The sequence below is a fragment of the Pogona vitticeps genome, chromosome 2, assembly GCF_051106095.1.
Source record: "Pogona vitticeps strain Pit_001003342236 chromosome 2, PviZW2.1, whole genome shotgun sequence".
Taxonomy (NCBI): domain Eukaryota; kingdom Metazoa; phylum Chordata; class Lepidosauria; order Squamata; family Agamidae; genus Pogona; species Pogona vitticeps.
Genome location: NC_135784.1, coordinates 151369287 through 151396506, shown reverse-complemented (window position 1 = coordinate 151396506; position 27220 = coordinate 151369287). Strand labels below are relative to the sequence as shown.

Genomic DNA, 27220 nt, shown 5'->3' with positions numbered 1-27220 from the left:
TGAAAAATACATATTAAGAACACAGCAAGAAACATTTAATGATACTATTAATCTTGAAACCAAATAAAGATCCAATGAGTAGGGATTCCTACAGGCCAATTTCATAGATGAACCAGGGTGCAAAAATTTTTATGGAAATTTTAGCAAAAAGATTGAATGGATTTGTTGCCAAATATATACCTAAGTAAGTACCAAAATGGTTTTATAAAGGGTAGACAAATGGGAGATTTAGTGCGAAGAGTACTTGATATAATAAATATAACAAAAAGATAAATATAAAAGCAGGTATACTATAATTGGATATTTTTAAGGCCTTCAATTTATTTATTTATTTATTGGACTTATATACCGCCCCATAGCGCTTCAAGCACTCTCCGGGCGGTTTACAATTTAATTATACAGGCTACACATTGCCCCCCCCCCCCAGCAAGCTGGGTACTCATTTTACCGACCTCGGAAGGATGGAAGGCTGAGTCAACCTTGAGCCGGCTACCTGGGATTTGAACCCCAGGATGTGAGCACCGTTTTAACTGCAGTACAGCGTTTTAACCACTGCGCCACGAGGTGGGATGGACAGCTGTAAAGATATTAATAAAAGAATTAGGGTTTGGTATATATTTTAGAAACACTATACAGCGACTGTACTCCGAAAACACAGCTACAATTACTGTATAGTAATTGATGGAATGACAGAAAAAATAACCGTAGTCTGAGGAACAAGACAAGGATGTCCGTTATCTCCAATACTGTTTATTTTGATAATAGAACTATTAGCAAATGCAATTAGAGAGGATACCAAAAGAAATTATGAAAACAAATCTAGATAGTGTGAAGAAACGAATTAAATAACAAATTCGAGATTATCATAGATTGAAGATATAATGGTTTGGAAGAGTTGTAATAGTGAAAATGAAGATAATCCCTAAATTAATTTTTTTTATTTTGGATGCTGCCCATAAAGATACATGATAAGTAATTAAAAGAATTGCAGGATCTAATTAATAGATATTGCAACAAAAATAAAAGGGTAAGAATCCATAAAAAATTATGGTATATACCTCAAAAGAAAAGGAGGATTGGGTATACCTGATATTAAATTATACTACAGCATATAACTAACCATTTGAGGCATGTCCCAGAGAGCAATTACAGTAAAATTAAAGACTGGATAAAGATCTTTGATACAATGAGAATAAAAGAAGTATTAAGAAAAGAAAGATTTACTTGGCTAAATATAAGACCGTTAGATAACTGGACTAAGGTTTGGATAAAAAAAGAGAATGTGGGGCAATGACTGAATTCAAGGAAAATATTGAGAAAAGAGAAGAGATGAAAGATCATTACCAAAGAAAAGGGATAATAAGTGTAATATATATAAGATGTTACTTGAGGATGAATATAAAACAACAGCATTAAAACAGGTATGGCAAGGAGACTCTAACAAAGAAATGAAGAAAGTAATGTGGAACATGATATGGGGGAAAGAATAATGAAAAATATCAGTGAGGAAAAAAAGGAAAATTGCTACAAAGTTATATGGAGATAGTACTTAACACCAGCAAAATTGCATATGATGAATAAATAGATACCACCTCTATGTTGGAGTTGTAAGAAGGAAAGAGGAACATATTATCATATGTGGTGGACTTGTGTAGAAAAACAAAAGGAATGGAAAATGGTATTTAGTGAAATAAAAGAAATTATAGGGATAAATATAGAAAAATGTCCAAGGATAGCTTTGTTAAACATAGTTAGAAACGGCCAAATAGAAAAAGGGGTAAAGGAACTGATTATAATTATGGTGACAGCTGCAAGATTAATAATGGCAAAGAACTGGAAAAATAATAAGTGGTTGAGTTTAGAAGAATAGCATGATGAAATGTGGAAGTTAGTCATTAATGACAAACTGACCTGTGAACTGAAAGTTAGAAAAGGGCTAGTGAAAGAGAATGTTTTTAGTCAAATTTGGAACGAATTTATTAAAAAATGTATTTTTAAAACATAAAGGATATACGCCACCAGAAGAATCAATACAGTTTTGGAAGGAGATGGGATGCACAAGTTAAAACAAGAAACAAAATTCTGAAAACAATTGTAGGTACATGTAGTAAATGTATTGTTATATAATCCTGACGGTGGAGGGTAATATAGCACAAATGTGTTGTGGAGAATATATGTGTTATTTATGTTGTAATTTTATTAAATAAAACTATATATATATATATATATATATATATATATATATATATATATATATATATATATATATATATATATATATATATATATATATATATATATATATATATATATATATATATATATATATATATATATCTGCCAAAGCGAGCACTTGGAGAGAGGAAGGGAAGCAAGGACTTTGCCTGCAAAAAATTGCCACTCTGAGGGAATCAGTACCACTGATCCTGGAGATTTTAATAGTGCTCTCAAAAATTCCCAACATTATATCATGTTGAGTAAGAGAGAGAGAGAGAGAGAGAGAGAAATCTAGGAATTACCTGAGAAAATTTGAGTTGGTCTGATCTTTTATTTTGCATTTCCAGATACTGGTGTTGAAATGCATGCATTTGTGTAGACACACCCAGTTTGACAGCTGCAGGTTTTCCTAGGGTCTATTGGACTGACTACTAGGGAAGCAATGGAAATTAATCTAAATAATTTATATAGAAGTCTGTGTAACCCCATAAAATGGATGCCCTTATCAAAGAACTGTTGGATGCTGCTTACAAAACTTTTAAAAAATTGATATACAGTATAATTTCTTGCAATATAGAATTAGAATTTACAATCCCTATTCCATAATGAAGACTTTCAGCTATAACAATTTTAAATTAAAATTGTTTCACCACACAGGGAATGTTTTCCCCAAAAGAAAAAAGTATTTCACAATACAGATTTTGTGAAGTCCAATTTAAATTTAAACATGTGATTTAAAAAAATCTTAATGTTTTTGGCACAGGTTTTTGCCTGTGATTAGGGCAGTCATTGGCGGCTGGTTTGATAACACTGGCCTGTCATGTCAGAGGATTTGATGCCCATAAGAGCCCTATAATAGACCTGTAGGGGGAAAAAAATAGAAGGCTGGGTTCATCACAGCTAGCATTTATCCTGTTTAGGGTCAATTCCAAAATGAAATCAGACAACCATTTCTAATCATGTACAGTAAATTCATCTAGATATCACAAAACATAGACTATATTTTCAGGGCTGCTTTTTCCATATCCTCTTAATTATTTTAACACTCTACATATTAAAAAATCCAAATCTTGACAGGCCAGAATCCTGCTGTGCACTTATGCCAGCGGGAGGGAAATGGTGTAACTTTCTCTGAAAAATTCCCAGTGCAGTAATTAACAACTCCCTGCTGGTATTCTCCTTAAACACCAGTTGTGTGGCTTGGTGTATGACAGGAGTCCTAGGGACTCATTAATTAGCAACAGTTTTTCATGGCTCGTTATGTAGTTTTCCCTTCCCTTATGAGTGATGATATTACACAGTGTCCCATTTTAATCCAATTGCTTGCCTCCATTATTCTTAATCTCTCTGTGTGCCCTCAGCAGTCTTTTATATTTTCTAGCTCTTGCTCTGGACCCTAGAGTCTAGGGTTACCAAGAGAGAAATTCTGATTCACTCCTGCTAAATGTCTGTAATTTAATCAAGCCCTTTTAAAGCAGCTAACGAAACCATCTGCAGTACCACTGCAGTGCTTTATACACGTTTGGAAACTCTGAAATGTGTTTCGGAACTTTGGTACAGAGCACCTCACTTGGCCCCCTAACTGAATCTTGCAGTTATTCTAATATTGAAAGATCGCCAGCCTCTGGTTTCTTTTCTGGGGGCAGAAAATGCTGTTTTTGACACTTTTAGACACCATAACCTTTTCCCCCTTGCCTGGAATTCAAGACGCATGAAATTAATTAATAAACATGTGTAGATTGCAATGCGATGTTTTTTTTTTAAATGTAACTCTTTGAATTTACAGTAGCATTCATCTATGAGTCTAGGCTAGTGCCTCTCAAATCTTTAATAGCTGAAGTATGTGAGTGTGTGTTTTCTTAAAAACCCCTGAATTATAACTGAAGACACACTTACGTCTTGCATGCGAGTGTGCAATAGGAACAGTTCTGTTCCCTTGGAAAAGTCCACTCCGTGCATGCTTCTGCCTCACTGTTGCTGACCTGCAATAATATGATGTTGGGAAGTCTAGAGTAGTAACTAAAGCAGCCCATGGCACCTGCGGTCCCTGGGACCAAGAGGACATTGAAGGATGGAGTCACCTGCTGTACTAGTACAGGAAAGAATTTACTAGATCAGCTCTTGGGCTGGTGTGGTTTCTCTTTGAAAGGGGTGGCAGAGGAAAGAGAAGGCCTGCCTCCTGTAGATCCTCATTTGCCCCAAGACTGTTCTCCCTCAAGTGTCCTGTTTAAAACACAGCCAGTGGAAATTTGGCCAAGGGAGTAGACACTTCTACCACTCTCTAGTTGAGAATGCTCCCTTCCTCCTTCTGTTTCCCTCTCTTTCAAGTGGAAAGGGAAGTCAAGAACATCTTCAGTTGGCCTCACTCGGAGCATTAGATTGTTTCCTAGTGTTTGTTGTTGTTGTTTAGTTGTTAAATCGTGTCCGACTCTTCGTGACCCCATGGACCAGAGCACGCCAGGCCCTCCTGTCTTCCACTGCCTCCCGGAGTTGGGTCAAATTCATGTTGGTTGCTTCATATTGGTAGCTAGTGTAGCTATACCAAGATGGAAGTTCTTCAGCAATTTACTCCAAAAAGTTCAGGCTGTTCAGCACCTCTGAGAATACTGCTGCTAGAGCAAATCTCTCAGTATGTTTTTTTGTTTTGTTTTGCTTTTGGTTCGGGTTTTTTTTTTTTCCTGTTACAGGCTGTTGTTGAGAACTGTACTTCCTGGTTTCAAAATCCCTTTTGACATCTGCACCTACTTGTCTGATCTGTTCTGCCATCTTTCGTGGTTTTGTGTTCTATCCTCCTGGTTTCACATCCTCTTTGTTTTGATTCTACTGTGCAATATGCAACTGTTTTCACAGTTGTAGAACTATTCTACATGAGTTGTAGAAGAAGAGAGGAGAGAACAGAGTGAGCCATCCCCTCAACTCAGGACGACCAAGACAAAGCGGGAGATAGAGTCAGCCAAGATGAGAGAAAGTGAAGAGTTAAATATGGAAAGAGGAAAAGAGGGGAATCAAGGGGGAGAAAGGAGATGTGGAGATTTCTCTAGTGGAAGAGAGAGAGGCAGAGAAGGGGGAGGAGTTGTTTTACCAGTTTGGGAGGAAGAAGGAGAAGAGTGTGGAGGGAAAGAGGTGTTCAGAGTTCCAACGGGATTAGAATTGGGTAAAGATGCTGAAGGGGGGAAAGGGAAAGATGTGGACTATGATAGAACGCATGGGATGCTAGAAGATTTCCCTAATTTGAAAGTGGGAGGACTGCTACTGGATCCACGGAGACCTAAGGGGAGCAGCGCGATGTTGGATCTACTGGAATGGGTGGTCATGGTTTTCCTGCGGGGGCAAGGTCCCTTGAAGAAAGTGATCCGTCCGGGACCCACCCTCAACAGTCCATTCCTGGAGAGAGATTGGGCATGACGTCCCTGCTGTGGGACAATTTGCACGGACCGAAATGATCCTTTGCGGAAACCCACAGATCAGGAATGCTTTGGGCCAGCCCCACAGTAAATCATATTAGTTCTAACCAAGAGTTGTTATTTCCAAGCTATGGACAGTTGCCAGATGGTGATTTGTTTGAGCCTATAGAGGTTGTTATCGATTCTCCTAATGTTGAAATAAATAAAAAGTTAAGTGTTCAAGAAGAGACTCAGTTGTCATTACCCGCCAAAAGAGAGGAACTGCTCCAGCTCTTCAACGAACCCAATCACAGCAACATTATTTACATCGTCTGATATCTGAGAGGATTGGAAGCAAAGCTGAACTCAGATGTTTTTTCCAGATTCACAAGAATTCAATTTCCTTTAGGTCCTTTGTTTCTACTGTAGGTGATGTTGAATTTTGTGTATGGGTGACGGGGTGTATCTATGTGTGTGGTGCACCATCAAGTTGCTTCTGACTTAACAGCAGCCCTGTAAATTAAGTAACTCTTAATGAGTCCTATTGTTAACAGCCCTGCTCAGATCTTGTGATCAAACTAAACCCATGGCTTCATTTATTGAGTCAATCCATTTTATGTTAGGTCTTCCTCTCTTCCTACTACTGCCTTCCACTCTTCCTGATGAGATTTTCTTTTCCTGCAGGTCTTTTATTCTCATGATATGCCCAAGATATTATTGCTTTAGTCATTTTAGCTTCTAGTGAGAACTTAGGCTTGATTTGATCTAGAATTCACTTGTTTTTCTATTGGCAATCTGTGCTAGATAGATTGATTGGAAGTGGGTCAAATGAATGAGTAATTCTAGTACTGTAGTTGCACATATTGTGACTTAACATTGTTCAAAAGTAGAGAATGTTCTGCTCTCTTAGCTTGTTGAAATTCTTTGATTTAAAAGTGTATGTCAACTCAAGTAGTGTCGTCTGTTACTCTTTTTGTTGTTTGATGCCCATCAACAGAACTCCTGTATTTCCAGCTCCTGATGTCCTGACTTGCTTTCTTAGGCTTTGGTCGGTGTGAAGAGGTCAGTATCGACTCCCAGTATGGCTCTATGGCAGCAGATCCAGTCATTGGATAGCGTATATTTGGATCAGGTGCACTGCCTCTACTTGGAAGATTCCTTGCCCATGGAAGTGAGACAGTACCTGTCCCACTGGATTGAGGATCAGGACTGGTAAGACCTTTTTGTCTCTGCTAAGAATGCAGGCTCCCTTCTCCCTTCTTTTGTAACTGGCGTTTCCATTCCCCCTGTGAATTGCAGTTCTGTGAGTTACATCCCAGATGGTCTGGTGAGTTGCAGTTCTAAAAGTTACATACTACCTCTGGGAAGAAATGTGCAGCTTTGAGTTTGCTGTGCAATACTCGGATTGTCTAAAATAGAAAGCCTCATGCTTCTTTCTAGCTCTCAGTGAGTCTGTATGCTATCTCCACTGAAATTGAACCACACTGTTTTAATTTGATGAAACCCATTTGTTTATCTGCAACACCTCTTGCATCCTGAAACTGCAGGCAAGAAGGATCTGAGATCAGCCCTTCTGCCCCCCCCCCAGCATGTGCTTATTTTTCTGTGCTTGCTTTTATCCTCTCATTTGATGAGGAGAAAATATTGTCAAAAACTTGTGTATCTTTGTGTGCCCCGTTTTGTCCTTCTCATTAGCCTATAAAACTATTTCCTTGGTATGGAATTTTGAAAATGTTTGTGTGCCAACATAGCTATCACTGCTTTTGTTATACCATGTTTCCCTTAAAACAAGACAGGGTCTTATATTAATTTTTGCTCCAAAAATGCATTAGGGCTTATTTTCAGGGGATGTTTTATTTTTCCCCCATGTACAATAATCTACAGTTATTCAAATACAGTCATGTCATCTTCTTCTGGTTGCTGCACAAGGGTGGAGGGCAGGGTTTCACTTAACTGGGGCTTATTTTTGAGGTAGGGCTTATATTACGAGCATCCTGAAAAATCATACTAGGGCTTATTTTCAGGTAATATACTGGTTGGAGTGCCAGCCTGGGACTTGGAAGATTTGGGTTCAAGACCATCATGAAATTCACTGGGTGTCCTTGGGATGGTCACATTCTTCAGTTCTGTCTCACAGAATTGTAAAAAAATATGAAGTAGGGAGGAGGAAAGCCATGTGGACTCCTTGAGCTGGTTGGAAGAGAGGCAGAATATGAAAATCCCGTTCCAGGTTTGTGACTATCACTGTGGCTCAAGGGAGTGGATTTCATAGTTGAACCATGTGCTGAGTGAATGAACGCTTCCTTCTCCGTCCTAACATGCCATACCTTTCAATTTAATTGAATGACCCTGGGTTCCAGTATAATAGGTGTGTGATTTTGCTGTCTCAGGTGTAAATATATGAGAAGAAGGGACAGAGAGAGAACTAAAACCCATAGTGGAATTTTGGTTCTCTTGTCCAGTTGAAGAAATCTCAAATGGCCTAGACCAGCGGTCCCCAACCTTTTTGGAACCGTGTACCGGTTGGGGGGGGGCGGAGGCACCTCCATGCTTGTGGGGTGCATGTTGTGCTTGCAGGGCATGTGTCACACTTGCGGATGGGTGTGTTGCGCGTGCACATGCGCACGAGCATGACACCCACTGTGCGTGCATGCGGGGGGGGACGGAGATCTGTCTCCACGGCCCAGTCCTGGGAAGCCCACGGACTGGCACCAGGCCACGGACTGGGGTTTGGGGATCCCTGGTCTAGACACTTCATGCAGAGATATGCCTTCTTTGTGTCCTTCAACTTTCTGCCATGGGAGAAAAGGCTTTTCTAAACCTACTCTCTCTAGGTGGCTGATTGCATCAGTCTGTGCTTCCAGAGTTCTGGTTCAAGGCTGCTCTGGGGCATCACTGTTCACGCCACTAGAAGCATGGTGGCATCATCTGCGTTTAACCACAAGGCGTCTTCTGGGAAGGGATTTGCAGAATCCTTTGTCAGGCGTTTCCACATGGACTGCTTTGTCTCGACTGGAAGAAGATCTCTTCAGCGAGTGGCGGACCGCTCCTAAATCCAGTTCAGATGGTTTTGTCTATGGGCCAGTTGATCTGCCTTTGCTCGTACCAGCTTCAGGACCACATAGGCTGTGATCCAAACAGTGGAATCCTGATTTGGAAGAGAAGCTGCCTTGGTTTTCCTCACCCTGCTTCCATATGCTTGTCCAGGTGTGCCTGGATAATCTGCCTGCCAGTGTCTACATCATTCTTGTGCATTGAAGCCAGGGCTTTTCCTCTTTTGTTTGTGTTTTAGGAGATACGCAGCCCATTCCGACTCCTCACAGGCCTGCTGCCTTTTCCACACGATGCAGGATATGTTGGATGATGAGCTGGGACGCCTTGAGCTCAACGAAGAAGACAGTTCTAAAATAGTGGTGAAACACAACCTGCATCGTTCCAAACTCCAACTTCAGGTGTAGACTCTGTACTACAGGGTGTGTGTGTGTGAGAGAGAAAGAGAGAGAGAGAGAGAGAGAGAGAGAGAGAGATCAGACAGAAAGAGAGTTCAGAAGGGAGCTGGGAAACAGAGAGCTGAGAAAGCAGATTGGAAGTCTGAGCTGAGCTTCATATGAATGAAGACTGTTGTTGCTCAGGCAAAGTCGGAACCTAAACAGCGGTTTCTTTATAGCCATTCATTGCCCCATGGCCAACTCAGATGGGCAAAGATAGAACAGAGCCCAAGGATATTTACTGCCCTGGGACAAGGACAGGCAAAGGGCCAAAAGTGGCTTCCCAGAGCCACCAGTCTCCCCTCCAAACTCCCAGCATCCTGTTTTATTTTCTCCCAGATGGCAGATTGCCACCCCTAAAAAGGCTCATGGGAAGTGGTTTGCATCTTATACAAAAGTTTGCTTGTCATGTGCATTTTTTTAAAAGGCGTTTAAAGTCCTGAACAGTCCCTGAGGAGGAGAGGTTACGTTTAGAATGCAGAGGCTCTTTGAATGAATTGTTGGGATGGGCAGAAGTTTTGGAAAGTTCTACGACATTCCAAAGACCAGGGGAGGGAAAATATGCCTGCCTAACTTGCCAAAGTTGCTGTGCTCTGGTCCTGCAAGTTGTTCAAGCAGCAGCTGTGATGGCTGGCCAGATGGGGGAGCTTCACATTGTGTTTATTTATTTAATTTATTTATCTATCTATTTATATTTATCCCACCTTTCTCCTGAAAAAGGACCTAAGGCAGCTTATATAATTAAAAACACAATATTAAAAGCTAACAAAAGGAAAATTATTCAAATATAAAAAAGGATTAGTAACATTATACTGTATTGAAGAAACATTAGGCAAAAGCATTACTAAAAACAGGTTTAGGAGCAACAAAATACAAACCATCCCATTTTAAAAACTCCTAGACATTCAGTCGCTAAAGAAAAGCTTGCCTGAAGAGAAAGGTCTTCATCTGCTTGCAGAAGGTCAGCAAAGATGGAGCCAGGCTGGCCTCCTGTGGGAGGGAGCATTGATGGACTGCAGTTCCAGTGTGATGCTTTTCCAGAAGTAACCTCTCCCATGGTGGTGGATTCTTCATTCATTTTGGCCTTGTCCAAGCTGTCTGAAGCCATCAGAGAAGATTGCCCTGGGATATTAGTATTATCTACTGATTTTCAAAAACTGCTTAGTTCTGTACTTTTAGAAATCTATTTAATTTTGCTTATTATTTAAAAAAATGTTTGTGAAGTACTTTATGAGACATTGAGTGCAATGTAAGATGATATATAGCCAGTACATGAAGATCTGGCTGTGGAGCCAGAGGTTATGAGTTTGATTCCCCACTGTTCCTCCTTGACAGGGGCTGGAGTTGATGAACCATAGGGTCTCTTCCAGCTTTGCAGTTCTAAGATGATGATGATGATATACATCCATGGAAATTCAATCCATGTCAAATTGGTTTTTCTTTCTTGTAGAGTTGGTTTTAAAAAAATTTTTTTGAAGAGAACATTAATTGTGGGGGGAAAAGGAAGGAAGAGCAAGCCAAGAATTTCTAAAGTAGTGAAGCTAAATCTAGTTACTTCGGTTTTCAGTCTGGCCTAGAGTTGTTAAAAACAGATGATCAAATAGCTGATACACTTTTGTAGCAAGTCACGTTGGCAAAAGAAGAAAAGGCAAAATAAAAGGCCGGTTTTTATGTTTTTTCTTTCTTTTTGCCATCATGCAGAGGCAAAATAACATGGCAGGTTTTTTTTTGAAAATAGGAGCAAGTCAGTCTTGTCACTTTTCAAGATAATTCCTTAAACCTAGAACTATTTTCCCACTTCTTCTTCTTTAGTTAGTTGTTAAATTAACAGGACGCAGAAGGCACAAACCCAAGAAGATCAGCTTTTTCAGTTTTTCACTTCCCATTGTGCACATGAATAAGTAATGAATCCCTCAATTGGCTGCGGCTGTTTATACTTTGAAATAACTGTGTACTGCATGCTGATACGCCTCAGGACAACGGCCAGCAACACAGTAAAGATCAACTGATCTTGGCAGGAATCCCTTGTGTGTTTACTTGAAAGTAAACCCCATTGAATTCAATGATATCTAAATAAACAGGCATTCTATGGTGCTGTTTTGTGACATAACTTTTTGTGGACTAGAACTGGAGGTGTTACATTTCCATAAGTGTTGGAAGTCCTGGCAAAGAACAGAATTTTCCTGAGCGGTTTTCCAGGAAACTAAAAATATTGAAAACAATTGAAGGAAGTAGTTAAAATGAATATAGAAACCACATGGTGTGTAATAAATTAAAATAAAATGGGCTCAAGTTAAAGGAAGCCAGATTTCAGTTGGATATCAGGAAAAACTTCCTAACTGTAAGAGCAGTACGACAGTGGAACCATCTTACCTCGGGTGTTGGTGAGTGCTCCAACACTGGAGGCATTCAAGAAAAACTTAGATAATCACCTGGCAGATATGCTTTGATTGTATTTCTGTGCTGAGCAGGGGGTTGGACTTGATGGCCTTGTAGGCCCCGTTCAACTGCATTTTTCTATGATAAAATGTATTATTTGGACGAAGGCACTCTTGCTTCTTGTGTGACTGTTTCCTGCAAAGGTTACAAAGGGCAAACAGTCATCTACACAAGGTGAGCATCAGTTCACAAGCAATGAAGGTCTCTGTATGTTCTTTTCTGAAGATGTCAGTTATCTACCAAGTGCATAAATGCCACCTGGATCTGCATGCCCTGTGTTTGCACTATATACACAAATTATAGTTCCCTAATTCTGTAGGTTGTCTAACATGCATATTGTCATGCTAATCAGTTCTTGGTTGTTTTGTGTGAATAAAACTTAGATAATTTTGGCTTTATTCCAAAAGAAGGGGGGAGAGGCTTCATTAAAACCTTCTTTTTTATATTGTACAAAGTTTTCAACTTTTCCACCAAAAATGGTGAAAATAATCTAGAGAAAAATATTTTCCCTTCCAGAATTATTTCTTGCAATTTTCTCAAGGCTTTTACATTTCAGGGCATTTGTTATCTTAATTTTGAAGGGTTTCTTTTCTGAGCTAAAAGAGAAATTAAAAAAGAAAAATTAAACGTGTCTAGGTTCAGGAAGAGAAATGATTAAGGCAAAGGGCCATAAAAATGTAATCACATGTTAAAAATGGTGTATGGGAATACTATAGGATGATATGTGAAGGAGTGGTGAGTTATGTGTTTTGAGGTAGAAAGTTCTGCCACAGATCATGTGAAGAGGTGTGGCTGTTGTCTTCCATATTCCATCCTGCTGTATCTTTTGTCTCAGTACATGTATCAAGATCATCCGGAGAAGTTGGCTGCTGTCATTGATGGCCTGTTGACCCAGGAGCGAGCAATCCTGTTGGCAGCCTCAGCTGGCTCTCAGGTAAGTGAAGCACAATGGGGGCAGAAGAAAGGAGAGGGAGGTGTTCAGCTAGAACCAGTGTGATGTCACGGTTAAAAATAAAAGAACGGGACTTGGAGAGTCCCAGTTTCATGTCCTCACTGAGCCATGACACTCACTGATTGACCTCAGTCATTCTCTCTCTCACACACACACCCTAACCTGCTTTGCAGAGTTTGTGGGGGCAACAAGGGGGGGGGACCATATACCTCACCTTTAACTCATGGAGAAAAGCTTGGATATAGAGTAATTGCAAATAATACACAAATAATAAATGCATGTTCTCCTGTCGGTTGCATAGTATCCCTTACCCGCAAGCCCAATTGTTGAGTGCTGCTATCCCACTTACCTTGCCTTTCTCCCTCTGTTTAGAATCCCACTTCCAGGCTAATATTAATGCATCCTGCTTTCTCAAGATTTGCACCGAAAACTAATTGTGCTAGTCACTAAATTATATAAGAAGGTTTCTCTGTCTCTCATTATTCTCTTTCTCTCGTTCTTTTAACTTTTTACATTTTATTTCTCTCATGGATGCTTTGAGTTTGCAATTGAGTGCTCAACTTGATATTTGTTTGCTGAATCTGACCCCCACCAACCCCCACCCCTTGTGAGTTGCACTGGGAGGAAGAACAGTGTAGATAAATGAGCTGAAAAAGAGCCAGGGTGTATAAGGGTGACCAAATGAGATTAGGGAAAATATGAAAAATTCACATACAGTTCAGACAGTCTTTCTCTTCAGCAAAGGAATCAAGGATTTTTCAAAGCAGTTGTACAACACTTAGGACTAGAAACTTTTATTTATTTAAAAAGAAGGAATGTTAGCCCAAGCGTTGTTTTGTTTGTGAAAAGAGTTTGGCCAGTTAGAATTTGTTACAGATTCTCTTTTTTTTTCGTCTCCCTGTCCCTGCAGCCAGCAGTGGAGCCCCCAAGTGATGCTTCCATGACTTCTAGCCAGAGGCACAACATTGAGAAACGGCTAGACGAGATGCGAAGGACTGTTCAGGTGAGCATATAAGGCACCGTGACTTGGTGGTTTGGGGAAGTCTGCCCATCTTTTACCCTTTAAGCTGGGTGCTTTTGCTTTTCTGCTGGTAGTGCTCTTGTTGTTTGCAGCAGAAGTTTTTGAGTTCTTTAGAGTTTTAATTTATGGTCACTGCAAACCACACTGTTTGCATGCAGTACCATGTGATTAGGTGTCTGCCTGGAGAGCCAGGAAGTTCAAGTCCCCACTGGGCCTCTTGAGAGAAAAGCAGTCTGAATGGCCCTGGGCAGGCTGCACAATTCCAGAAGTGCCCCCACCCTACCCCGAGAAATGAATGGAAAACCACTTCTGAGTAGGCTCTACTTAGGAAACACCATAAGTCAGAATTTACTTGATGGTGCGTAATTATTCGTACGCCTGCTCTAGCACGGAGGGAGCTCCAATGAATGTATCAGGTCCCATCTTTGCAGTTCTTCAGAAGAGCCCTAGAGATACACTTATCCTCAGCACCATTCCTTCTAAAGCAGAGGTAGAGAACCTCCAAATATTTTGAGCTGCATCTTCTGTCATCCTGTACTATTAGCTGTGTTGGCTGGGATTGATAGGTAATTGGAGGACACAACGTTTGGAGGACCGTGCCTGATGGATGGCCATCCTGACTGGTGGCTTATGGGATTTGTTGTTTTTTTTTAAAAAAAAAAACACCAGAGGATAGCTGGATGCTTACTGCAAGCAAACATCCAAATCTTCCCCAAGGTTTAGGAAAGTTTGCTTTTGTATTGGTGGGAAATGTATGGCCTTAGATCATTATGTCATCATCTTACATAATTTATAAGAATAAAACATTTTTAATAAAAAGAAGCATTGCCAACTCTTCCCTGTATTCTCTCTGCTCCTCTCAACTCTCTAGTCATGCAGCAAAATGGTGTGGCCATATGGGAAATGTATCCTCACAACACCAAGCTTGTTATTCCAGCTCTAACTGCACCTGTGGTAATTTTGCAGAAACACTGTATGCTATTAGTAAGCATCCTGATATCTTCTGTTTTGTTTTTTAACGGATCCCAGAAGCACCCCAGCCAGTATGGTCAATGATCAGGGATTTAGGGAGGTGTAGATAAGATCCTCTGGAAATCTTACTCCTGTAGGGTACAGATGGTCACAGCTTCTTTGTGGCACAGAGCTCAGATCCTGGCGGTTGTGGGGGAGCTGCAGTGCAGGAGGCGAGACTGTGGTTCTTAAGATAAGCTGTTTCCTACAGCCCAACGCATTACGTCAGTCAAATGGCAAGAACTGATTAGATTAAATTTGGGAGTCTAGTCATCTTCACTTCATGCAGGCACAGAAGGAAAAGCAACCCTAGAAAAATGAGATGTTAGGAACACCTTTGACACAACCTAATTCATGACATGCTTGGGAAATTATGCTTGAATTTGATTCTTGCTTCTCCAGTACATGGTAAATTTCTGGCCGTGTACATTTCTGACACAGGGGGATTTGTTCCTTGGCTCAAAGGCCGCTATTCCCCTTTTACTCCCTGCAACATGTTTGGTGGCGGTGGCAGCAACTTTATGGCATATTCTCCATTGTTCCCTCAAAAGCTGCAGTAGCAAGAATACTGGAAGCTGCTAAGGCAATATTTGAATGCCTAAGAGAGGCCCAAGTCATGGGTTCTCCCCATGGTTGCTGGCCTACATCCCCTTCCACCACATGCAGTTGTCTCTTGCAAAATGGCAGCTTGGTCTCCCCACCAGCACCACCACCTCCACATGGTAAATGGGCAGTAGCTATCCTGGCAAGTAAGCAACGCTCTGTGCGTGTTTGTGGGAGTTTGGGGAAGCATAGAAATGTCTGACTGGAATTCACAGAACTGGGTGAATGAATCGTTATCAAGGGCAGGGCACACCTTCTCCCCTACCTATTTGCTTGTCACGTCTGATGTGTTTGCTATTGTCTGAGTGTGATCCTTCATTCTATCCTGCAGGGTCTGAGAACTTCTATAGATCAACTTGAATTGCTAGAGGACACCTGTGGTTTCCGTTTACAAACACAGAGGATATTAGGTGAGGGAGGGGAAACTCTGGGTGGAAGCCACGTGTGGCTGAAAGCATGGAAAAATTGGGAGGAGGGACCTTGTCCTCCGGCGTCAGGGACTCTCAAGGAGATATTTTCACAGAGAGGTGGGCAAGAGGTTCGTCAGAACCTAGCAGTGCATTGATGGCTGGTTTGTGATAGATTAACTAGGATTCCTTACTTCCCTTCGAACAGTGGCAAGAACAAAATGATTTCTCTCTCTCTCTCTTCTCTCTAAATTATAGTACTAAAGAGTAGAAAGCTTGAGGTCACCAAGAGCTGATAGTTGGGGTTGGTGTGAAACTATGAGGCCTGGCTCACTTCTGGTGCCTGAAAGAAATTTTGGCACCTAGAGTTTTATTTCATTCTAAATTTTTTGCAACTGTCTGCAGTTGGTAGATCTCATGGTTTGGTAAATGGCAGAGTAGATTTCACAAAACTGAAGATTTTCCATTCTTCTTTCCTCCTTTCTGAGCAGAGTGCCTGCTTCCCCCACCCCCACCCCTGATCTTCTGATGTGCCGAACCATAGCATGAGTGTAGGATGCTATAGTGCCCCTGACTTCCCTAGTAAAGGCTGAATAACTTACTAATTTTACAGAGTAACCTCTGCCACAAATTTCAGAAGGGGAGCTGTTACAGCAAAAGCAGGAAAACCAAAGCACCTTTCTCCTTCTGCTAAGTAAAGGGAGTGGGGGGGCCTGCATATCTTTCTGGTGCTACCACCAGCTTTTCTGTCACGGCCCCAATCCCAGCAATTCTTTTGTGAAACAAATATGTGGAGTCTAGAAATAGAAAAGAAGCTCGGTTTACATTTCTCTGTGAAAATACCCGTCGTGTGAGTTCTGAGTGGCCCTGCAGCAGAGTGCATGTTCCTTGAAATTCCACTTTTCAGATACTTTTAATGTATTTTGGGTGCGTGGGGGTGTCTGCACAGAATCATACCTATATTTCAAAAATTGTTATGACCAATATGCATGTAATAGGAAAATGTGTATATGTTTGCATTAAAAGAATACACACACATTTCTGTGTGGAAAGAAAGAAAAAGGAATCTCCCAACCTGATAAGAAATCAAGATCAGATGGAAATGCCTGTGGGATTCTGAGAAATGCCATTACAAATGAAACTGGTTAATTTTCACATCCCAGTGGTATGTTCCCTGTTTGCTTGTAAAAGTAGTTTGCTGACACCCTTGCTTTCCTAGCAGAAAGGCTGGGAATTGATTTGTTGGACAGGGCCTGTTGCCCGTTGCTGTCTTAAATGTCTTCCTGTGTTTCAGAAAGAACAACCACCAGTACTGATGCTGTTCAGTCCCAAAGAACACGGGAAATGCAAGTCATGTTAAATAATTTGAACGTCTGCCGCAAGGTAAGTTTGAGCTCCACCCATCAGAACTCTGTAACCTTGGGTTTGGTGAAAATAGGTCCAGCCCCTTCAGGCAAATATTTCTGTATCTTTGGTGGGTTTGGGAAAGTAACTTTTATGGACCACAGCTCCCAGAATCCCTCTGATTCCATTGTCATGTTGGCTGGAATATTCTGGGAGTAGTAAAAAAAAGTCATTTTTCCAAGTCCCTGTTTCCTCCAATATCCTTGCTAAAGCAGAGATACTCCAAGATGGCACATTCCCTCTCCCAGTCTCCCATCCTGCACCCTAAAGCCACTTCCACTTATCTTAGGTCTCCCAACAGGATGTACTGGCCCGGATTCAGGAACTGCTGGGTCGCTCTGACACTCTCAGGGAATTGCTGCTGGAACAGCGGGATGCCTGGAAAGATCGCCAACGACGGGCATGTATTGGAGACACTTGTGATACCAGCTTAGGACAACTGGAGACATGGTGAGACTCACTGATGGAAATGTTTCTTGCCACTGATGTATAGGGGAACCAGGGCTCACAGGACCAAACCAGGACTTTCTGAGTAGCATGGATGATGATGACATAATTTATCACCTCCTCTACAGGCTTCCCTGCTTGCTCTGAGCTTAGCTGCAGGTCTCATAGTAGAAGGAAGAGAAATGAATTTTCCCTGGGAACAAGCAGAAAGTGAAGGAGGGCCTTCCCATGCACCCTTTTCCTCTACTTCTTGTCTGTCTGTCTGTCTGTCTGTCTGTCTGTCTGGCTAGCTAGCTAGCTAGCTAGCTAGCTAGCTTATATGCCCCCCACACTACCCAAAGGTCTCTGGGCGGCTTACAACAATTAAAATACAGTAAAAAAATAAAACAAAATATATAATCTAAAAATTGCCATCAGGACCCACAGTTGATATTATTTCAATAAAAGCCTTCTGGAACAGGAAGGTTTTGACCTTGTGCCGAAATGTCATCAGCGTCAGCGCCAGACGAATCTCAGTCGGTAGGGCATTCCATAGTCTGGGGGCAGCTGCCGAAAAGGCCCTTTGTCTACAAGCCGTCCCTCTTACCTCCTTGAGGGATGGCTCTTTCAAAAGGGCCCCCTGGCTAGAACTTAACTGCCGGGTAGGTTCATATGGAAGGAGGCAGCCCTTCAGGTATCCAGGGCCCAAGCCGCTCTTTTAATTTTGCTCTTTTAATTTTGAAAAGGTTGTTTGTGCAGTTGCTAGTTGGATGAATGGGATTGTATTCAAGCTGGACTCCCATACAGTAGGACAGGCAATGCAGCCAAGTGGAGAATTTTAAAAGTAACCTTTCAGCCCAGTGGTTCCTGGACTTCAGTGCCCACATGTTCTTGGACTGCAGCTCCCAGAAGCTTTCACCACTAGATGTGCTGGCCAGGATTTCTTCCTTTGTTCTCTGTAAGGGCAAAAAGGGCATTTTGCTTTCCATATTGCCATGCTGGTGTCTTCCAGATGTTTTAGACTTCTGCTCTCATGCTCCTTCACTACTGGCCATGTCCACAGGTGTTATGGAGATCACTGCCCATTATCTCTGGAGTAGAGGTGGGAGTATTCATATTGTATGCAAATACGAATGCCCCCGCACAGGTGGAGATAACGAGGGTCCACCCTCCTGGGGCCAGACTGCCCACTCCCCTTCTGCTGTTGCCTCAGGCTCCGCACTCTCTTCCTATCGCTCCGGAGCTCGCGGTCTGCGAGCCACTCTTCGATCTTGCAATGGGGCTCATCCTCCCATCTCCTGCCAGGAGTGGCTTGCAGTCCGCAAACTCCGGAGTGATAGGAAGGGAGTGCGGAGCCCGCGGCAACAGCGGAAGGGCAAGTGGGCAGTCCAGTCCCAGGGTGCTGGACCCTTGTTATGTCCACCTTTGTGGAGGTATTCACATACAGATACAAATACCCCCATCTCTAATCTGGAGGCATCCAACTGTGAAAGTTGAAAGCTGTTCTAGGCCTGGTGCACTATGTGTGGTTTTTCAGTCTGAACACATACGTGCGCGCGTGTCCACAGTCTAGTCCATGCATGCTACATCCCGGGCTTCTTGATGCCTGCTCAGCTCTTATGCCCTTTTCAGTAACACATCTATCTTGTTTATGACCTTCCCTCCTTTGTGTGTGTCTGCAGGTTCACAGCACACGCTGAGGACCTCTTCCATTTGCTTCAGTTCTTGCACATAATGGAGGCGCTGCCCCAAAAGCTGACCTACAAAGGAGACCCTCTCACTGTCCAGTTGCCCCAGCTTAAAAATCGTCTCCAGGAGCAAATTGTCTTCCTTCTGAAAAGGTATCCAAGAGTCCAAGGGCCTTGGAGGCAGAGCCTCGATAAGTTGTGGATTCAGGCTAATAATACCTTTTGGCTTTTGTCTGCAGTGCATTCGTGGTAGAGAGTCAGCCTTGCATGCCCTTCCCCAACCGGCGTCCATTGGTGCTGAAAACTAGCCAGAAGTTTTCTGTCCGTGTCAGGTGAGGAATTTTCTCACTCCAGCCGTGGTCTCATCCCGAATGAAGGGGAACCCTAATGGTGAAAAGAAGGATGATCTGATCCTTAAGTTTCAGATCCAGATTAGTTCCAGATCCAGGGTAGATATGATTTAAATCATTTTTTTAAAAATAGTATTCTTTTGACAATGTAAATTTAGAAAATTTTAAATTTAAATCAATTTGATTCATTAATTAACATCATTGATTTTTATCCACCCTGATTCTGAATAACCTGCTGGATTTTCTTGCTCCTTTGATTTATAAGTGTGAGGTACATGAGACCTGTACCATAAAAGTGTGTTATAAAAGACATCCCAGGTTTTTTTTAATAGCAACACATGGCCAGGGACCTCTTTGGGTCTCTTGCAGAATGCTCAGGTAAGTTTATGTCTATTTTGTTTATTTATGTATGCACATGTACTTGACTAAATCTCTTTGGGTGACTTGCAAGATAAAATAAGAAAAATGAAGAGTATGTAGCCTCCGCAGCTGTCTGTATGCCGCTCCTCGGGCAATTCGCCCTATGTACCCCAAAGTGCCACCAAAATTCAGGAGCAAACAGTGGTATTGAATGTTGCCATCTACCATGCTTGTCAGTTTCAACACAAAGCAAAAAAAAAAAAAAATATGCCTCTTTTAAAGGGTCTTTGGGATTATGGCTTTTCCCTCTTTGTGTCAAATTTCATTTTGGCAGCAGGGTTATGAGTGACCCATATTGGGTCTCGAGGGAGGTTGCAAAACCGGGCCTTCAGACTGGCAGCTGTTGTTCTCACCGCCCCCTCCATGCGCTATTCTGTTTTGCTAGTTAGATTAAAGCTGCAATATAATGCAAAAACACATCAAGTCACAATTCTATCAGTGTAATACGTAATCGTTCTGCAACACCTTTTAGATTGGGCATCCTTCAGTCTCGAAAGACTATGGTAACGTGCTCTGTATGAAGGACATGGACCAGCGTCTAGTGTGGCTGAGAAGGCCAATTTGAGAGTGACAATCCCTTCCACACTGAAGACGAATACAATCCGTCCCCTGTCCAGATCCCTGATTTTGCTGATTTTGGGACTACCTCTTTGCCTCAACCTGCTGGACAAGGGTCTCCTCAAATTGGGAGAGGCCATGAAGCAGTGCCTGCCTCCAGGCTGAGCACTCAGATGTCAAGGTTTCCCATCTGTTGAGGTCCATTTCTAAGGCCTTCAGGTCCCGCTTTCACATATCCTTGTATCACAGCTGTGGTCTCCCTCTGGGCTGATTTACCTGCACTAATTCTCTGCACAGGAGATCTTTTGGAATCTGACCATCAGCCATTCTCACGACATGCCCAAGCCAATGTAGACATCGCTGTTTCAGTAATGTATACATGCTAAAAACTCCAGCTCGTTCTAGTACTACTCTGTTTGGAACTTTGTCCTGCCAGGTGATACCAAAAATGCGTCGGAGGCAACTCATCTGGAAGGTGTTCAGCTTCCTCTCCTGCCATGCACAAAGGGTCCAGGACTCACTGCAGTACAGGAGTGTGCTCAGGACACAGGCTCTATAGACCTGGATCTTGGTATATGCCGTCAGCATCTTATTAAGCCATACTCTCTTTTTGAGTCTAGAAAACATGGTAGCTGCTTTGCTGATGAGTTTATCCAGCTGAACATGTAAGGAGAGAGTGTCAGAAATCATTGCGCCAAGGTACAGAAAGTCATGAACAACCTCCAATTCTTGGGTGGAGATGGTAATATAGGGAGGTGAGTCCATGCCCTGGCCCATGACTTGTGTTTTCTTCAGGCTAATTGTTAATCCAAAGTCTTGGCAGCCATTGCTAAAGCGATTCATGAGTCGTTGGAGGTCTTCAGCAGAGTGGGCAACAACAGCTGCATCATCAGCAAAGAGGAAGTCCCGCATGCATTTCAGCTGAACTTTGGTCTTCGCTCTCAATCTAGAGAGATTAAAGAGCTTTCCATCTGATCTAGTCTGGAGACAGACACCTTCTGTTGCAGTTCCAAAGGCGTGCTTCAGCATGATGGCGAAAAAGATCTCAAAAAGAGTCAGCGTGAGGACACAGCCCTGTTTCACTCCGCTTCGGATGTCAAAGGGATCTAATGCTGAGCCATCAAAAACTACAGTGCCCTTCATTCCATCATGAAAGGACATGATGATTTTAAGGAATTGAGGTGGACATCCAATCTTGGGAAGGATGTTAAAAAGGCCGTCCCTGCTAACCAAATCAAAGGCCTTTGTGCAAACTATGAAGGCCACAAAGAGTGGCTGTTGTTGTTCCCTACATTTCTCCTGCAACTGTCCGAGGGAGAATACCATCTCAGTAGTGTATCTGTTAGTTCGAAATCCACACTGTGATTCTGGATAGACTCTGTCTGCAAGCACCTGGAGCCTCTTCAACACAACACGGGCCAGCAGCTTCCCTACAATGCTGAGAAGCGAGATGCCACGGTAGTTATTGCAGTCGCCCCTGTCTCCTTTGTTCTTATACAATATGACGATGTTTGCATCCTTCATGTCCTGTACTCCACCTTCCCTCCAGCAACGACAAAAAATTTCATACACCTTGGGGGTGATGATCTCTTTACAGCACTTCAGAAGGGATGTTATCCTTCCCAGGTCCCTTTCTGGAGGTGAGGGAATCCAAGGCCGCTTTTGTTTCTGCTAAAGTTGGTTCGCTGTCCAACTCTTCCAATGCAGGCAGGCACTTGATGTTATTTAGTGCCTCTTTGGTTACTACATTATCTCTGGAATATAGCTCTAGTAGTGCTGCACCCAGTGTTCCATTTGCTGTGCTCGGCCCTTGTTTTTGCTGCAGGCTGGCAGAGTAATGCAGGTCCTTGTCTAGAACCTTGGTTTTGCAAGGAGATGGGGGGGCAGAGGTCCGTTCAAAAACCATAGAAGGCCACCACTTTTGGTCACAAGGGTTGTAACTGGTTGTTGTTGTTGTTCTCCAGGCTCCTGGTGAAGTTGCTGGATCGAAACCATTCTGCGGAGGTGAAGATTGAGATTGACAGGTGTGTTGTCCTATAAAAGCACCCAGCCACCCAGTTCTTCACAGTGAAGTGCTGGAGAATGCAGTGGCACAGCTGAGAGGGAGCTGCAGCAGCTCCATCATCCATTGATCAGTCTTTTTTATCTTTCTCGTTTCTTTGTAGGGATGCTGCTGATTTCGGAGGGTAAGAGGCAGCCAGGGAAAAACTGGAGAGCAGTGAGTTTTTTGTGTCGGGGGTGGGGGGGTGTGAGGCTCCCAAGGTGGAAGCCATGGTTGGAGTGCCGCTGCTCTTGAAGAATAGCAGCCAGACACAGACTTCCCCCCCACCATCCCCACCGCGACGGGAAGAGAAAGGAGTGGGAACCCCTGACTGGGGAGCAGAATGCGGCGGATCCCTCACCCTAAACAAGGGGGTAGACACCCGTGACTTAGAGGAGGACATGAAGGGGTTAAGAATTGCCCGCGAAACGGGACGGCCTCAGGCGGGAAAAAGGGAGGAGGAGATAGAGGCGGGGATGGGGGATATAAGAGGGAGACCAAGGGATATTCCGGGCGGTTGGGAGTGGGTGTGGATGGAGGATCCGTGGACCCACAAATGGGAACAAGTCCGGGTGCCGCATGAAGAGGCAGAGAAGCGCCGACAGCTCGGGTTGAAGCCCCGTCCGTCTTACTGGGGTGAGACGGAGGCGAGAGAGTGGCGTAGGAAACTCAGGGAAGAGAGGGAGGCGGTGGCCCGAGAGCTGGAAAGGAAACGCCAATGGCACATCTCCGAACTGAGGAAGCTGGGGGGCTACCCGGGCCCTGGGGCTACACCATAGAAGATGGGTCCTCATGGGACGGTTGGAGCGGAGACGAGGAGACCCTTCCCTTAATCTCCTTGGAAGAAGAAGTGAACCCTGGACCAGGACCTGTGCCGCCTTCAACAGGTCCCTGGAACCCAGAGAACTCTAACCCTTTTGTACACAGTTTATGGACCCCTCCCAAACCGAACCCGGGTCTCCAGACGTCTCTAAACCCGTTTATGGGAATTGTCAATGAAGATGTTAAGGTTGAAATAAACACGTTGCCGTTTGGTTTGCCACAAGAGTCTCGTCCGTTTATTGGAGAAGGGACAGCCCGCCTACACGAACCTTCACATATTGGCGCCCAACGCGGGGGGCTGTCTGCCATGCAAGAAACGGAAGGATGGATACGACAAATAACGGAAGGGCAAGAAGCATTGATGAAACAACTGGCAGATCAACAGAAGCTCATCATAGATCAACTAAGCAGAACGCAAATAGGGTCCTCGGCCAAGACGCCAGCTGCGGAAGGAAGAGGGGCAATTGCACACCGCCCACCGATCAAACTCCAAAAGATGGGTCCCCAAGACGACCCGGCGGCGTTCCTGAATATATTTGAACGAGTGGCGGTGTCAGCGCAATGGCCAAAGGACCAGTGGGCTCTAATTGTCACACCTTACCTGACAGGCTTGCCTCAGGAAATAGTGGACACGTTAGACCCAGAAGACGCAGGGGACTATGAAAAGGTCAAAACAGCGATCCTCAACACACTGAATCTGAATGAGGAGGCCTACCGTAGACGATTTAGGGAATTGCGGCTGAAGCCGGGCATACACCCGCGGACGGTGGCGCAAAAGATGCGGGTAAACGCTACGAGATGGGTACAACCGAAGGGAAAAACGGCAGAACAGGTGTTAGAATTAATAATACTGGAACAATTGGTATCAACATTGAGCTCCGGACCCAGGAACTGGGTAGTGAAACACAAACCCACATCGGTAGAGGGCGCTGTGACGTTACTAGAGGACTATCTAGGAGCCGAAGATCCATGGTCAAATCGCCCTGCAGCAGGGGGAGAGAAACCCCGGAGCAAGGACAAGATGGCGGAGACGGTAAACGCAGGAGCTCCACGAGGAACCCCGATGGCGACTCCGAAAAAACAGGGCCCCGACCGTGTCGAGTATGTGAACCCAACCGGATCACGGATCCCTCGCCCGACGATCACGACCGACCCGGCGAAAAGCAAGCTAGCCCCCACCTGGAACCAGGGGAAAGAGAAAATGACCGCCTGCTTCGGCTGTGGCCAGTTCGGCCACATCCGGAAATTCTGCCCCGCCGAAGAGTATGCGTGGGCCAACATCTATGCGAACGCTGCTAAGGTGGGTGAGAAGTTCCATCCCGGGTGGGTGGTGACTGCCGAGGTTAACGGACAGAGGAAAAGGGCCCTAATAGACACTGGGTGCACCCGATCCCTGGTACGAGAACTAGAGGGACCGAGACTGGGGGAAACGGTGGTAGTAAGGTGCATCCACGGGGACGCCAAAGAATATGATACGGCCAGGGCAAACGTGACTATCGGGACCCAGGAGGCCATCTTGGAAGTAGGAGTCGTTCCAGGCTTAACCCGCGAGATGTTGTTGGGCAGGGACTGGCCAGGCCTGGAGGACCTGGCGCGACGAGCAGAGGACGGACTGGTTGGCGAACGAGAAGAGGGAGAAGGGGAAGGAGAGATAATGCAGTTGTCCCGAGATCAAGTAAGGGGCCTGCAACAAGATGACCCTTCCCTAAGGCCTTGTTTCCAAAAAGCCTACCCTGAAGGGGAAACCCCAGTGAATGGGGAAGGGTTTGAGGTGCGACGAGGACTGCTGTATCAGATACGAAGAGGGGAACAGGGGGAGGAGTCAACCCTGGTAGTCCCCGACCACTTGAGGAGCTGGGTAATGCACTGGGCCCACGATTTGCCAGTGGCCGGTCATTTGGCCGCTCAGAAAACGTTGGCCCGCATCCGCCAAAGGTTCTTTTGGCCAGACATGGTGAAGCACGTGGAAGATTATTGTAAATCATGTCCCAAATGCCAGCTAACGCAACCTAAGACTGGCCCGGGGGCGGGCCTGGTACCCATGCCGTTGGTGGATAGGCCCTTTGACCGTATTGCCATGGACATTGTGGGACCCCTTACCAAGTCGGAAGGGGGACATCAGTACGTATTGGTGATAATTGACTATGCGACGAGATACCCAGAGGCCCTCCCTTTGAGGTCAACAACGGCGAAAGTACTGGCCAAAGAGCTTTTGGGGGTGTTTTCGAGGGTGGGATTCCCAAAGGAGGTGCTAACGGACCAGGGAACCAATTTCATGAGCTTAACGTTTAAGCAAATGTGGGAACTATTAGGGGTCAAGCCCCTCCGGACTTCCATTTATCATCCCCAGGCCAACGGATTGGTGGAAAGGTTCAACCGGACTCTGAAGGGGATGTTGAGAAAGGTGGCGATGGAACACCCCAAGAAATGGCATATGTTTGTTAACCCTCTAATGTTTGCAGTGCGGGAAGCCCCTCAGTCTTCGACGGGCTTCTCGCCATTTGAATTGTTGTACGGGAGGAAACCTAGGGGGGTGCTGGACCTCATCCGAGAAAAGTGGGAGGAGGGTGAAGATGCTTCACGGAATGCCCTGCAGCAAATAGTAGAGATGAGGAATAATTTGAAATTGGCCTGGGAGGTGGCTCAAGAGAATCTGGCCCAAGCACAGGGAAAACAGAAAGAGCGTTATGATAGGAAAGTGAAACTTAGAGAATTCGAAGCTGGACAAAGGGTATTAGTGTTGCTGCCGACTGAGACTTCTAAATTTCTGGCAAAATGGCACGGGCCGTATGAGGTGGTGAAACGGCTCAGTGAAGTAGATTACGAAGTGGAAACCCCAGATAGGAAAAGGAAAAGGCAGGTTTTTCACGTAAATCTACTAAAAGCGTGGGTAGACCGTGAATGCTTCTTCGATGGAGAGACGGATGAGGAATTGGGGCCAGAAGTAAGCCAAATGCAGGAGGAAGAAGAAATCATGGTGGGCAAGCTCCTGAACCCCGCCCAGAAGGAGCAAGCCCTATCCTTGAAAGATGAATTTCCCCAGGTGTTCTCAAAGATTCCGGGTCAAACGAATTTGGTAGAACACCATATCGAAACTGACCCCGGGGTGGTGGTAAGGGAGAATGGTAGAACGTGGCCCCACCACGTGAAGGCCTTAATAGAAAAGGAAGTAGAAGACATGTTAAGTATTGGGGTTATAGAACCGGCTAAGGGCCCCTGGCGCAGCTTTCCCGTCATTGTACCCAAACCCGACGGGTCTCTCCGGTTCTGTGTCGATTTTAGAAAAGTTAATGCGGTCTCAAAGTTTGATGCGTATCCCATGCCCAAGGTGGGAGACTTGCTAGATAAATTAGGGAATGCCCGGTACCTGAGTTCGATCGATTTAACTAAAGGGTATTGGCAAATTCCGGTGAGAGCCCAAGATAGAGAGAAGACGGCCTTTTGCACCCCTAAGGGGCTCTTCCAATTCGTTAAAATGCCCTTCGGGCTACATGGGGCGGCCGCGACCTTCCAGAGGCTTATGGATCGGTTGTTAGACTCGCAAAGGGACTGGGCTGCGGCGTATATAGATGATATCATTGTTTTTAGCACCAGTTGGGAAGAACACCTAACCCACTTACGGAGGGTCTTCAAAGAGTTGAGGAAGGCCGGCCTAACCGTCAACCCCAAAAAATGCAAAATTGGCGTAGACAAGGTGGAATACCTGGGCTTCAGGGTAGGACAAGGAGAGGTACAGCCGCAGGAGGAAAAGGTGACCAAGATCTCGCAATGGTATAAGCCACGGACTAAGAAGGAGGTACAGCAATTCCTGGGCCTGATTGGCTATTACAGGCAGTTCATACCCCAGTTCGCATCCATAGCTGCCCCACTCACGGACCTCACCAGAAAAGGGGCTTCAGTTAAAGTGAAGTGGGGACCTGCCCAGGAAAGGGCTTTCGAGACCTTGAAGGGGATCATATGTGAACTGCCCATAAGGTTCTCCCCGGATTT

At 44.3% G+C, this 27220-nt stretch overlaps 1 protein-coding gene across 5 annotated transcripts in view; it reads left to right on the top strand.

Annotated features, from left to right (window-relative positions):
- The window catches only part of STAT2 (signal transducer and activator of transcription 2), a 51030-nt gene that overhangs the window by 3873 nt on the left and 19937 nt on the right, over positions 1-27220 (top strand). For 2 of the 5 annotated variants that reach the window (XM_020784917.3, XM_020784934.3), the window contains exons 2-12: positions 6643-6812; positions 8893-9052; positions 12363-12461; positions 13390-13482; positions 15446-15524; positions 16816-16904; positions 17215-17375; positions 19034-19192; positions 19279-19371; positions 22332-22391; positions 22533-22553. In XM_020784917.3, coding sequence (XP_020640576.3) covers positions 6682-6812; positions 8893-9052; positions 12363-12461; positions 13390-13482; positions 15446-15524; positions 16816-16904; positions 17215-17375; positions 19034-19192; positions 19279-19371; positions 22332-22391; positions 22533-22553 — 1145 coding nt within the window. In that variant the 5' untranslated portion in view covers positions 6643-6681. Of the gene's footprint in view, positions 1-1948; positions 2095-6642; positions 6813-8892; positions 9053-12362; positions 12462-13389; positions 13483-15445; positions 15525-16815; positions 16905-17214; positions 17376-19033; positions 19193-19278; positions 19372-22331; positions 22392-22532; positions 22554-27220 lie in introns of those variants that run through there. The other 3 variants (XM_072990868.2, XM_020784925.3, XM_020784943.3) reach the window with 3 other exon arrangements.